General features: G+C 39.0%; 1 protein-coding gene across 1 annotated transcript in view; it reads left to right on the top strand.

Moving 5' to 3' along the window:
- Positions 1 to 15,057, top strand: part of MMP16 (matrix metallopeptidase 16) — a 539,583-nt gene that overhangs the window by 205,468 nt on the left and 319,058 nt on the right. The window contains exon 2 of the mRNA XM_053715178.1: positions 12,027 to 12,175. Coding sequence (XP_053571153.1) covers positions 12,027 to 12,175 — 149 coding nt within the window. The remainder of the gene's footprint in view (positions 1 to 12,026; positions 12,176 to 15,057) is intronic.

The following is a 15,057-nucleotide window of genomic DNA, read 5'->3' as shown; positions in this document are numbered from 1 at the left end:
TTTGCTATGGGGAAACACTTCCTACGTCTGCACCTAACACTCTAACATGTACCCCGAGTCTAAACACCCCTAACCTTACACTTATTAACCCCTATTCTGTCGACCCCTATATTATATTTATTAACGCCTAATCTGCCCCCCACAACGTCGCCTCCACCTGCCTACACTTATTAACCCCTAATCTGCCGAGCGGACTGCACCGCTATTATAATAAAGTTATTAACCCCTAATCCGCCTCACTCCCGCCTCAATAACCCTATAATAAATAGTATTAACCCCTAATCTGCCCTCCCTAACACCAAACTTCAAACATTAACCCCTAATCTGCCGACTGGAGCTCACCGCTATTCTAATAAATGTATTAACCCCTAAAGCTAAGTCTAACCCTAACACTAACACCCCCCTAAATTAAATATAATTTAAATCTAACGAAATAAATTAACTCTTATTAAATAAATTATTCCTATTTAAAGCTAAATACTTACCTGTAAAATAAATCCTAATATAACTACAATATAAATTATAATTATATTATAGCTATTTTAGGATTTATATTTATTTTACAGGTAACTGTATTTATTTTAACCAGGTACAATAGCTATTAAATAGTTAAGAACTATTTAATAGCTAAAATAGTTAAAATAATTACAAAATTACCTGTAAAATAAATCCTAACCTAAGTTACAATTAAACCTAACACTACACTATCAATAAATTAATTAAATAAAATAACTACAATTACCTACAATTAAACCTAACACTACACTATCAATACATTAATTAAATACCTACAAATAACTACAATTAAATAAACTAACTAAAGTACAAAAAATAAAAAAGAACTGTTACAAAAAATAAAAAAAATATTTACAAACATTAGAAAAATATTAAAATTTTAAACTAATTACACCTACTCTAAGTCCCCTAATGAAATTACAAAGCCCCCCAAAATAAAAAAAAATGCCCTACCCTATTCTAAATTACAAAAGTTCAAAGCTCTTTTACCTTACCAGCCCTGAACAGGGCCCTTTGCGGGGCATGCCCCAAAGAATTCAGCTCTTTTGCCTGTAAAAAAAACACATACAATACCCCCCCCAACATTACAACCCACCACCCACATACCCCTAATCTAACCCAAACCCCCCTTAAATAAACCTAACACTAAGCCCCTGAAGATCTTCCTACCTTATCTTCACCATACCAGGTTCACCGATCGATCCAGAAGAGCTCCTCCGATGTCTTGATCCAAGCCCAAGCGGGGGGCTGAAGATGTCCATGATCCAGCTGAAGTCTTCATCCAAGCGGGAGCTGAAGAGGTCCATGATCCGGCTGAAGTCTTCTATCAACGGCATCTTCAATCTTCTTTCTTCCGGATCCATGTTCATCCCGCCGACACGGAACATCCATCTTCATCGACGACTTCCCGACGAATGACGGTTCCTTTAAGGGACATCATCCAAGATGGTGTCCCTCGAATTCCGATTGGCTGATAGGATTCAATTCAATCAGCCAATCAGATTGAGCTCGCATTCTATTGGCTGTTCCGATCAGCCAATAGAATGCGAGCTCAATCTGATTGGCTGATCGGATCAGCCAATCGGATTGAACTTGATTCTGATTGGCTGATTCCATCAGCCAATCAGAATTTTCCTACCTTAATTCCGATTGGCTGATAGAATCCTATCAGCCAATCGGAATTCGAGGGACGCCATCTTGGATGACATCCCTTAAAGGAACCGTCATTCGTCGGGAAGTCGTCGGTGAAGATGGATGTTCCGCGTCGGCGGGATGAACATGGATCCGGAAGAAAGAAGATTGAAGATGACGTTGATAGAAGACTTCAGCCGGATCATGGACCTCTTCAGCTCCCGCTTGGATGAAGACTTCAGCCGGATCATGGACATCTTCAGCCCCCCGCTTGGGCTTGGATCAAGACATCGGAGGAGCTCTTCTGGATCGATCGGTGAACCTGGTATGGTGAAGATAAGGTAGGAAGATCTTCAGGGGCTTAGTGTTAGGTTTATTTAAGGGGGGTTTGGGTTAGATTAGGGGTATTGTATGTTTTTTTTACAGGCAAAAGAGCTGAATTCTTTGGGGCATGCCCCGCAAAGGGCCCTGTTCAGGGCTGGTAAGGTAAAAGAGCTTTGAAATGTAGTAATTTAGAATAGGGTAGGGCATTTTTTTATTTTGGGGGTCTTTGTTATTTTATTAGGGGGCTTAGAGTAGGTGTAATTAGTTTAAAATTGTTGTAATATTTTTCTGATGTTTGTAAATATTTTTTTATTTTGTGTAACTTAGTTCTTTTTTATTTTTTGTACTTTAGTTAGTTTATTTCATTGTATTTATTTGTAGATATTGTATTTAATTAATTTATTGATAGTGTAGTGTTAGGTTTAATTGTAACTTAGGTTAGGATTTATTTTACACGTAATTTTGTAATTATTTTAACTATTTTAGCTATTAAATAGTTCTTAACTATTTAATAGCTATTGTACCTGGTTAAAATAAATACAAAGTTACCTGTAAAATAAATATAAATCCTAAAATAGCTATAATATAATTATAATTTATATTGTAGCTATATTAGGGTTTATTTTACAGGTAAGTATTTAGCTTTAAATAGGAATAATTTATTTAATAAGAGTTAATTAATTTCGTTAGATTTAAATTATATTTAATTTAGGGGGGTGTTAGAGTTAGGGTTAGACTTAGCTTTAGGGGTTAATCCATTTATTACAGTAGCGGCGAGATTCGGTCGGCAGATTAGGGGTTAATAATTGAAGTTAGGTGTCGGCGATGTTAGGGAGGGCAGATTAGGGGTTAATACTATTTATTATAGGGTTATTGAGGCGGGAGTGAGGCGGATTAGGGGTTAATAACTTTATTATAGTAGCGGTGAGATCCGCTCGGCAGATTAGGGGTTAATAAGTGTAGGCAGGTGGAGGCGACGTTGAGGGGGGCAGATTAGGGGCTAATAAATATAATATAGGGGTCGGCGGTGTTAGGGGCAGCAGATTAGGGGTACATAAGGATAAGGTAAGTAGCGGCGCTTTGCAGTCGGCAGATTAGGGGTTAATTATTGTAGGTAGCTGGCGGCGACGTTGTGGGGGGCAGGTTAGGGGTTAATAAATATAATATAGGGGTCGGCGGTGTTAGGGGCAGCAGATTAGGGGTACATAAGTATAACGTAGGTGGCGGTCGGCAGATTAGGGGTTAAAAAAATTAATCGAGTGGCGGCGATGTGGGGGGACCTCGGTTTAGGGGTACATAGGTAGTTTATGGGTGTTAGTGTACTTTAGAGTACAGTAGTTAAGAGCTTTATAAACCGGCGTTAGCCCAGAAAGCTCTTAACTACTGACTTTTTTCTGCGGCTGGAGTTTTGTCGTTAGATTTCTAACGCTCACTTCAGACACGACTCTAAATACCGGAGTTAGAAAGATTGAAACATTGAAAAGATAGGATATGCAATTGACGTAAGGGGATCTGCGGTATGGAAAAGTCGCGGCTGAAAAGTGAGCGTTAGACCCTTTAATGACTGACTCCAAATACCAGAGGGCGGTAAAAACCAGCGTTAGGAGCCTCTAACACTGGTTTTGACGGCTACCGCCCAACTCTAAATCTAGGCCTTAGAGACTAATGAGACCTTTCCGGAAGTCACCAATCCAGCATTTAACCTTTATATTATTGTTTAGGCAGTTCAGGGCCCTTCCTTTCAGCCACTGCATGCTGTTGTCATCATTTAGTTGGCATTTTCCTTTACAAAAAGATAATCAGAACTCCATATTTTGTTTTCTAAATCTCCTTTTTTTTTTTTTACAAAATTGTAGTTTACCTCATTACTTGTCAGGTCAATGTAAACAAGTGCTGAGTGTCTGTTTGGGTGTCTGTTTCTGAGTTTCTTTGCGTGTTTGCTAGAGTGTCTATATGTGAATCCTTATGTGTGAGTGTGTGTGTGTTTCAGTGTATGAGTGTGTCTGTATGTTACTACCTTTACAACATTTCCAAGTTTAAATAGACATTTAAGAATAAAGTGCATATACGTTTTAGTCACTTGGTCAAAAATTGCACATTCAAAGGAGGGGGGGCCCTGATCAATGGTTAAGTCAGGGGCCCCATAATTTCTAGTGGCGGCCCTGTTAACCACAGACACACACATACACACACATACACACACACACACAGAAACAGTCAGATATAGACACACTTAACCAGAGAAACCCACACACACAGACACACACAGAAACATTCACACATAGAGGCCAATTATCAAAGGTCTGTCAGACCTGATCCGACAGTGCGGATCAGGTCCGACAGACATCGCTGAATGCGGAGAGCAATACTCTCTCTGTATTCAGCATTGCACCAGCAGCTCACAAGAGCTCCTGGTGCAACACCACCCCCCTGCAGACTCTCTGCCAATCGGCCGCCAGCAGGGGAGTGTTAATCAACCCGATCGTACTCGATCGGGTTGAATTGTGGCGATTCCTGTCTGCCTCATCAGAGCAGGCGGACAGGGTTATGGAGCAGCGGTCTTTAGACCGCTAATCCATAACTTGTGTTTCTTGCGAGTCTGAAGACTCGTCAGAAACACGGCCCGTCAAGCTCCATTCGGAGCTTGATAAATAGCCACCCTTGACACACTTAACCACATAAACACAAAAACACACAGAAACACTGACACATAGACACACTTAATCACAGTAACACAGAAACACACACACAGAAACAGTGACACAGACACACTTAACACAGTAACACAGAAACACACACAGAGAAACACTAACACATAGACACACTTAACCACAGTAACACAGAAACACACACAGAGAAACGCTGACAAACACAGAAACACTAACTCACACATAGACACACTCACCTACAAAAACATGTTCACAGATACACAATCAGAGACACACACTCATTAAAGATTGTGTGAGAAAAGGAAAATTATTATTGAGCTTTGAACCTGGGATTCTTGTTCCTTCTCAAAACTTTTTTTGAAAAAAATATCTAACTAGGAAGGCCCATCCATTCTGACAATATAGAAATAAATAGATACACCCATATGCAAACACTATATACAGGCATACCTTTTTTTATTGTGCTTCGCTTTATTGCACCTTCTAGATATTGCTCTTTTTACACATTTAAAGGTTTATGCAATCATTTATCGAGCAAGTCTATCAGAGCCATTTTTCCAACATATATACACATATGAACACATAAATACACATTTATACACATCTATATATACTCAACACCAGCAAAAAGATTGACTCAATGAAGGCTCAGATGATGGTCCGTATTTTTTAGCAATAAAGTATTTTTTAATTGAAATATGCACATAATACTATTGCCCTCTTAATAGACTACAGTGTAAATATAACCTTTATATGCACTGGGAAACAAAAAAATAGTGTGACTCACTTTATAGCTATATTCACTTAATTGTGGTGGTCTGGAACCAAACCCGCAATATCTCTGAGGTACGCATACCTCGGAGATAAGGCTCGTTTATTTCCAGACCACCTCAATAAGGGAGTATGACCATAGTGAGTGATGCAATTTTTTTTGGGTTTTCCAGTGCATATAAAATTATGTTTACACTATACTGTAGTCTATTACATGTGCAGTAGCATTATGAACATACCTTGATTAAAAAATACTTTATTGCTAAGAAATGCTAACCTTCATCTGAGCCTTCAGCAAGTTGTAATCTTTTTGTAGGTTGGGTATATATATCTGTGAAAAGCAATAAAGAGAAGCGCAATAAAACAAGGTAACCTGTATAGTACATTTTCTTCTGTAATTATTGGTGCACTCTAGTAAACAGTGAATTTTTCTATTATTTTGCTTTGCAAGAATAATGCTCTCTGTTCCTCTCTGTACATGTGCTCCTTGGAGACTCTCACACTGTGGGGTCAAACATGATCCTTTATTAAAACATATCTAATGATTTTCAACAGAAAAAACACCATTAAAGTCAATGGGGATTTTTGGAGATAAAACATTTGATACGTTTTTCTGAAGGATTTCGATAAATCACTGTATTATTTATACTGGAGGACAATGTTTATCAAAGTAGATGCTGAAAAATCAACCCACAATGTTTAATATTTTGCTGTTGTATAAAGTATTATTTTTCAAGGGACACATCACTAAGGCCTAGATTTAGAGTTCGGCGGTAAAAGGGCTGTTAACGCTCCGCAGGTTTTTTTATGGCCGCACCATAAAATTAACTCTGGTATCGAGAGTTCAAACAAATGCTGCGTTAGGCTCCAAAAAAGGAGCGTAGAGCATATTTACCGCAAATGCAACTCTCGATACCAGAGTTGCTTACGGACGCGGCTGGCATCAAAAACGTGCTCGTCCACGATTCTCCCATAGGAAACAATGGGGCAGTTTGAGCTGAAAAAAAACCTAACACCTTCAAAAAAGCAGCGTTCAGCTCTTAACGCAGCCCCATTGTTTCCTATGGGGAAACACTTCCTACGTCTGCACCTAACACTCTAACATGTACCCCGAGTCTAAACACCCCTAACCTTACACTTATTAACCCCTAATCTGCCGCCCCCGCTATCGCTGACCCCTGCATTACACTTTTAACCCCTAATCTGCCGCTCCGTAAACCGCCGCCACCTACGTTATCCCTATGTACCCCTAATCTGCTGCCCTAACATCGCCGACCCCTATGTTATATTTATTAACCCCTAATCTGCCCCCCACAACGTCGCCGACACCTACCTACACTTATTAACCCCTAATCTGCCGAGCGGACCTGAGCGCTACTATAATAAAGTTATTAACCCCTAATCCGCCTCACTAACCCTATCATAAATAGTATTAATCCCTAATCTGCCCTCCCTAACATCGCCGACACCTACCTTCAATTATTAACCCCTAATCTGCCGACCGGAGCTCACCGCTATTCTAATAAATGTATTAACCCCTAAAGCTAAGTCTAACCCTAACACTAACACCCCCCTAAGTTAAATATAATTTTTATCTAACGAAATAAATTAACTCTTATTAAATAAATGATTCCTATTTAAAGCTAAATACTTACCTGTAAAATAAATCCTAATATAGCTACAATATAAATTATAATTATATTATAGCTATTTTAGGATTAATATTTATTTTACAGGCAACTTTGTAATTATTTTAACCAGGTACAATAGCTATTAAATAGTTAAGAACTATTTAATAGTTACCTAGTTAAAATAATAACAAATTTACCTGTAAAATAAATCCTAACCTAAGATATAATTAAACCTAACACTACCCTATCAATAAAATAATTAAATAAACTACCTACAATTACCTACAATTAACCTAACACTACACTATCAATAAATTAATTAAACACAATTGCTACAAATAAATAAAATTAAATAAACTATCTAAAGTACAAAAAATAAAAAAGAACTAAGTTACAGAAAATAATAAAATATTTACAAACATAAGAAAAATATTACAACAATTTTAAACTAATTACACCTACTCTAAGCCCCCTAATAAAATAACAAAGCCCCCCAAAATAAAAAATTCCCTACCCTATTCTAAAATACAAATATTACAAGCTCTTTTACCTTACCAGCCCTGAACAGGGCCCTTTGCGGGGCATGCCCCAAGAATTTCAGCTCTTTTGCCTGTAAAAAAAACATACAATACCCCCCCCCAACATTACAACCCACCACCCACATACCCCTAATCTAACCCAAACCCCCCTTAAATAAACCTAACACTACCCCCCTGATGATCTTCCTACCTTGTCTTCACCATGCCAGGTTCACCGATCCGTCCTGGCTCCAAGATCTTCATCCAACCCAAGCGGGGGCTAGACATCCACTGAAGAAGTCCAGAAGAGGGTCCAAAGTCTTCCTCCTATCCGGCAAGAAGAGGACATCCGGACCGGCAAACATCTTCTCCAAGCGGCATCTTCTATCTTCTTCCATCCGATGACGACCGGCTCCATCTTGAAGACCTCCAGCGCGGATCCATCCTCTTCTTCCGACGACTAGACGACGAATGACGGTTCCTTTAAGGGACGTCATCCAAGATGGCGTCCCTCGAATTCCGATTGGCTGATAGGATTCTATCAGCCAATCGGAATTAAGGTAGGAATTTTCTGATTGGCTGATGGAATCAGCCAATCAGAATATAGTTCAATCCGATTGGCTGATCCAATCAGCCTATCAGATTGAGCTCGCATTCTATTGGCTGTTCCGATCAGCCAATAGAATGCGAGCTCAATCTGATTGGCTGATTGGATCAGCCAATCGGATTGAACTATATTCTGATTGGCTGATTCCATCAGCCAATCAGAAAATTCCTACCTTAATTCCGATTGGCTGATAGAATCCTATCAGCCAATCGGAATTCGAGGGACGCCATCTTGGATGACGTCCCTTAAAGGAACCGTCATTCGTCGTCTAGTCGTCGGAAGAAGAGGATGGATCCGCGCTGGAGGTCTTCAAGATGGAGCCGGTCGTCATCGGATGGAAGAAGATAGAAGATGCCGCTTGGAGAAGATGTTTGCCGGTCCGGATGTCCTCTTCTTGCCGGATAGGAGGAAGACTTTGGACCCTCTTCTGGACTTATTCAGTGGATGTCTAGCCCCCGCTTGGGTTGGATGAAGATCTTGGAGCCAGGACGGATCGGTGAACCTGGCATGGTGAAGACAAGGTAGGAAGATCATCAGGGGGGTAGTGTTAGGTTTATTTAAGGGGGGTTTGGGTTAGATTAGGGGTATGTGGGTGGTGGGTTGTAATGTTGGGGGGGGGGGTATTGTATGTTTTTTTTTACAGGCAAAAGAGCTGAAATTCTTGGGGCATGCCCCGCAAAGGGCCCTGTTCAGGGCTGGTAAGGTAAAAGAGCTTGTAATATTTGTATTTTAGAATAGGGTAGGGAATTTTTTATTTTGGGGGGCTTTGTTATTTTATTAGGGGGCTTAGAGTAGGTGTAATTAGTTTAAAATTGTTGTAATATTTTTCTTATGTTTGTAAATATTTTATTATTTTCTGTAACTTAGTTCTTTTTTATTTTTTGTACTTTAGATAGTTTATTTAATTTTATTTATTTGTAGCAATTGTGTTTAATTAATTTATTGATAGTGTAGTGTTAGGTTAATTGTAGGTAATTGTAGGTAGTTTATTTAATTATTTTATTGATAGGGTAGTGTTAGGTTTAATTATATCTTAGGTTAGGATTTATTTTACAGGTAAATTTGTTATTATTTTAACTAGGTAACTATTAAATAGTTCTTAACTATTTAATAGCTATTGTACCTGGTTAAAATAATTACAAAGTTGCCTGTAAAATAAATATTAATCCTAAAATAGCTATAATATAATTATAATTTATATTGTAGCTATATTAGGATTTATTTTACAGGTAAGTATTTAGCTTTAAATAGGAATCATTTATTTAATAAGAGTTAATTTATTTCGTTAGATAAGAATTATATTTAACTTAGGGGGGTGTTAGTGTTAGGGTTAGACTTAGCTTTAGGGGTTAATACATTTATTAGAATAGCGGTGAGCTCCGGTCGGCAGATTAGGGGTTAATAATTGAAGGTAGGTGTCGGCGATGTTAGGGAGGGCAGATTAGGGGTTAATACTATTTATGATAGGGTTAGTGAGGCGGATTAGGGGTTAATAACTTTATTATAGTAGCGCTCAGGTCCGCTCGGCAGATTAGGGGTTAATAAGTGTAGGTAGGTGTCGGCGACGTTGAGGGGGGCAGATTAGGGGTTAATAAATATAACATAGGGGTCGGCGATGTTAGGGGTAGCAGATTAGGGGTACATAGGGATAACGTAGGTGGCGGCGATTTGCGGTCGGAAGATTAGGGGTTAATTATTTTAAGTAGCTGGCGGCGACGTTGTGGGGGGCAAGTTAGGGGTTAATAGATATAATACAGGGGTCGGCGGTGTTAGGGGCAGCAGATTAGGGGTACATAAGTATAACGTAGGTGGCGGTCGGCAGATTAGGGGTTAAAAATTTTAATCGAGTGGCGGCGATGTGGGGGGACCTCGGTTTAGGGGTACATAGGTAGTTTATGGGTGTTAGTGTACTTTAGGGTACAGTAGTTAAGAGCTTTATAAACCGGCGTTAGCCAGAAAGCTCTTAACTCCTGCTATTTTCAGGCGGCTGGAGTTTTGTCGTTAGAGCTCTAACGCTCACTTCAGAAACGACTCTAAATACCGGCGTTGGGAAGATCCCATTGAAAAGATAGGCTACGCAAATGGCGTAGGGGGATCTGCGGTATGGAAAAGTCGCGGCTGTAAAGTGAGCGTTAGACCCTTTAATCACTGACTCCAAATACCAGCGGGCGGCCAAAACCAGCGTTAGGAGCCTCTAACGCTGGTTTTGACGGCTACCGCCGAACTCTAAATCTAGGCCAAAGGAAGTTATCAGGGTTTAGAGTGAGAAAGTAAATCCGATGCCAACCGTACACCAATAACTAGGGCCCGAGAGCTATGTCAGTCCCTTGTCACAGCAATATTTTAAGGATTAATGCAGCTTGCAGCTCGGGATGTGTCCTCTGCCTATTTTATCTGTACTCCCAGTGTACCACTACGGGAGCCCCTTCCTTCTACAGTCCTCGTATACCACCCTGGGAGCCCTTCCCTCCCCAGTCCTGGTGTGCTCCTCCCCATCCTGTGTGCAGGTCCATGTTCCAGGACACAGCCACAGGGAAATGTTTTAGAGCTGATATGATGTATTTGTGAATACTTCTCCCTCTTGCTGCACGGTATTCTGTGACTGATTGTTCCTGGCCATGCGAACTAGAAATGATCTAACCACACTAGCCTAAATTTTAAATGAGCCTGGCAGTGGCGGCCAGTAGGGGTAAGTGTGAGGCTCCAAGTCATAATGCTTTGGCCCCGGTTGGTGCCCTGATTACAATGGCCCCTGTCACCCCTGATGGTGGCACTGAAAAGCTATCTCCCAAGTAGTGCACTGCAGCTCCTAAGCCTACCTAGGTATGCTTTTCAGCAAGGAATATTAAAGGATATCAATAGAACAAATTCAATTTGATAACATTAAAGGGATATAAAACCCCCAAAAAATAATTTGTGATTCAGAGTATACTATTTTTTAAAAAAGATTCCAATTTACTTCTATTATGAAATTTGCTTTGTTGCCATTATGTTCTTGGAAAAAATACATAGGTAGGTGTCTGGAGCACTGCATGGCAGTAAATAGTGCTGTCATCTTGTGCTCTTGCATATAGATACCATTCTTAAAAAAATGCTCACATATAGTGCTCCAAACGCATGCACACTCCTGAGCCTTTGTCTCTGCTTTTCCACAAAAGATACCAAGAGAATGAAGAAAATGTGATAATGGAAGTGAAATAGAAAGTGGTTTAAAATTGCACACTCTGGCCTCTAGTTATGAAAGTCTGGCGGACCCCAGACTTCGCTGAATACGGCGAGCAATACGCTCGCCATATTCATCATTGCACCAGCAGCTCACAAGAGCTGCTGGTGCAACGCCGCCCCCTGCAGACTCGCGGCCAATAGCCCGCCAGCAGGGGGGTGTCAATCAACCCGATCGTACTCGATCGGGTTGAATTGTGGCGATGTCTGTCCGCACCGCCTGCTCAGAGCGGACAGGTTATGGAGCAGCGGTCTTTGTGACCACTGCTTCATAACTGCTGTTTCTGACGAGTCTGATGACTCACCAGAAACACGGGGCATCAAGCTCCATACGGAGCTTGATACATATGCCCCTCTATCTAAATCATGAAAGAAAAATGTTGGGTTTCATGTCCCTTTAATTAAATTGAAAAGTTGTTTAAGATTTCATTCCCCTTCAAATTTAAAATTTATGCTTGAGGGAAAAGTCCATTATCAAGGGGAGAAAGCAATATTGAGCTTAAATGGACATAAAAAACAAAATGTTTATCTTCATCATTCTGGAAATGTTACCTTTCTAGTATCAGCCTGTTGTAATTTAAGTATATTTGTTATATAAAATGTAAGCTTGCTCTCATTGTTTCTCTTCCTCTTGCAGGTGTGGCTGCAGAACTACGGCTACCTTCCACCCACTGACCCCAGAATGTCGGTATTACGATCTGCAGAAACCATGCAATCGGCTATAGCTGCTATGCAGCAATTTTATGGCATTAACGTTACAGGGAAGGTGGACAAAAATACAATTGAGTAAGTTGCTTTGCTCGTCCTCAAAGAAAATGGAAAAATAACAAAAATTCTTAATGTAATTAAAATACTATATCTGTAGTAATAATAATAATGTAAAATATTATTGTTATTATTATTATTATTAACCCCTTTACGCCCTTTGGACGTTCCATGCTGTCCTCACGGCGCTGGAATTTAATGCCCTTAGGACGGCATGGAACGTCCTACCTTTTTTCGTCTGCCTGCAGCTTCCTCATTTTGTTTAATGGGAAATCAGACTGGGGGCGTTTCTAGCATTGTAAGGAATTCCCCATGATTTGTTCCCGGCCCTAAAATCACATGATTGCATCACGTGACGTCATTTTTCAAACAAGTGTTTAAAACCTTGCCCCAGGCATGAAGGGGTTAATAATAATCCTTTTATAATAGCATTTTTCAGCAGCCCTTAAGTCAAATTCTAGATGTGTGACATATTTACTACACCCTTTTTCTTTGAATATTATGCAAATTTTGAATATGGTAATATGGTATTTTGAATATGGTAAATCTTCTCATAAAGCCATTTCTTTAATCCGTATAAATCTGTGTATTGAATATTTAAACAGACAACCTTTCACTCACTCTCATAAAGCCATTTCTATAATCCATATAAATCTGTATATTGAATATTTAAGCAGACAAGCTTCCACTCACTCTTTGGTCATACTCTTCAGGTTTTTATTCATATTCCTCACCCTGTAACTATCTCATTGTATCTTTTGTTCTTTTTGTTTATCTTTTTATTTTCCATCCCATGTTTTCATGAACTGTTAATAAGGATTCAATTCACCAACAAATAAACATACCTACAAGTGTTATGATAAGAGGTATGGCTGTAATATGTTCATTAACGTGTTAATACGGTACTCTATTCAATATTTACTGTGCCCCTTTTTTGCTTTGCAATGATTGATACATGTGCATACCTCTCAGGAGTTAGCAAGAATGTTGCACATTTTCTAGAAGCTAAAATTTAAAATTATATACAGGTATATGCAGTGAAATTCAAAAGTTATGAATCAGGAGCAAAATTATAAGATGCTTGTTGAACATATCATGGTCTGCCTTTTTAGAAGTGCCTATCCATTCCCTCATCACATGTAATGTTAACCAACCCAACAAAATGGACTGGTACCAATAACCTATCTACTACCAAGCACAGAAAGCTACCACAGTTCTCCCATGTTTTGGGAGATAGAAGTCTACCTTCAGGAAGGTGGGTAGACAAACAGAAAAGTGTGCCCTTATGTGAAACACTCTACCTTTCTCATAGACATCTCCTCTTCCCAGGACCAGGGGTCTTTTCATACTACAGAGACACATATGATATATTACATTTTATGAATCCACAAAACCATAATTTTAATTAACTCATTTGAATGCTAGAACGTTGATTTTGTGTGTAATTTACCTAAAAAAACCCTGAAATCATTTAGCTAACCTCAAGTATACATCGTGAATTTCTGTAAATATTCTCAAAACCATAGATAACTATTATGCTTACTGGTATGACACAAATGTTTTTACTCTATACAATATATTCTATAGTAATGAGCAATAAATTTGGGTTTGCTGTGAAGAAGAAATGATAAGCTGGTTTATTGTAATGTATAATTTTCTTTGTATTGTAATTTGTTTTCCTAATTATAGGGACAGGAAACCCCAACATTTTCTTTCATAATTTGGATAGAACACACAATTTTAAACAACTTTCCAATTTACTTCCATTATCAAATTTGCTTTGTTCTCTTGTTATCCTTTGCTGAAGGAACAGCATTGCGCTACTGGCAGCAAGATGAACACATCTAGTCAGCCAATCACAAAAAGACAAATGTGTGCATGCACCAATTAGCAGCAGCTCCCACTAGTGTAGGATTTGCGCATATTCTTTTTCAAGAAGGGATACCAAGAGAACAATGCACATTTAAAAATAGAAGTGAATTTAAAAGTGTCTTAAAATGACATGCTCTATCAGAATCATGCAAGTTTATTTTTAAGTTTCCTATCCCTTTAAGGAGACACAAACAGACTTGCAAATCTATTTAACTATCAGTATGTGTTTTATAGAGTTGGAAGGCTGCACCTTTAAGAAATAGAATTTAACGGAAATGGAAGTTGAAGGATAATATTACAGATGCATTTTATGTTGTTATTTCAATTACTTGTGATTTCTGTTTGCTAGTTATTAAAAACAAAAACAAATCTGCATTTCATTAAACCCACTAATTTACTTAAAGGGACAGTAAACCTTAAAAATAATGTTATATAATTCTGCACATAGTGCAGAATTATATAACATTATTTAAGTGCTATAGTTCTAATAGCTTTTTTCTCTTCAAATATGTAAAAATTACGGCGCTTTTACAGACCCGCTCTCTGCTGAGCGGGTCTGTAATATTTAGTCAGCGTATCGGGCCAGCTGTATAGTCACAGCCCGGCCCGACCGCGCCATAGCACTAAGTGCAGCTCGCTCCTGTCACAGTAGCGAGCTGTACTCAGTCTTATGGCGCGGTCGGGCCGGCCTGGGCTGTGACTATACAGCTGGCCCGATGCGCTGACTAAATATTACAGACCCGCTCAGCAGAGAGCAGAGAGCGGGTCTGTAAAAGCGCCGTAATTTTTACATATTTGACAGGGAAAAAAAGCTATTAGAACTATAGCACTTAAATAATGTTATATAATTCTGTACTATGTGCAGAATTATATAACATTATTTTTAAGGTTTACTGTCCTTTTAACTGCTGTCATTTAACTACATCCATGTGTTTTACAAAAGGAAGTGTATAATTTTTGCTTTCAATTTGCTCCTTTTAATTTATGTAGTAAGGTCTATTTTTTCAACTTTCAAAAGCCAAAATATTTCT

This window comes from Bombina bombina, chromosome 5 (assembly GCF_027579735.1).
Source record: "Bombina bombina isolate aBomBom1 chromosome 5, aBomBom1.pri, whole genome shotgun sequence".
NCBI classification, from domain to species: Eukaryota; Metazoa; Chordata; class Amphibia; order Anura; family Bombinatoridae; genus Bombina; species Bombina bombina.
This window is presented reverse-complemented; position numbering and strand designations above follow the sequence as displayed.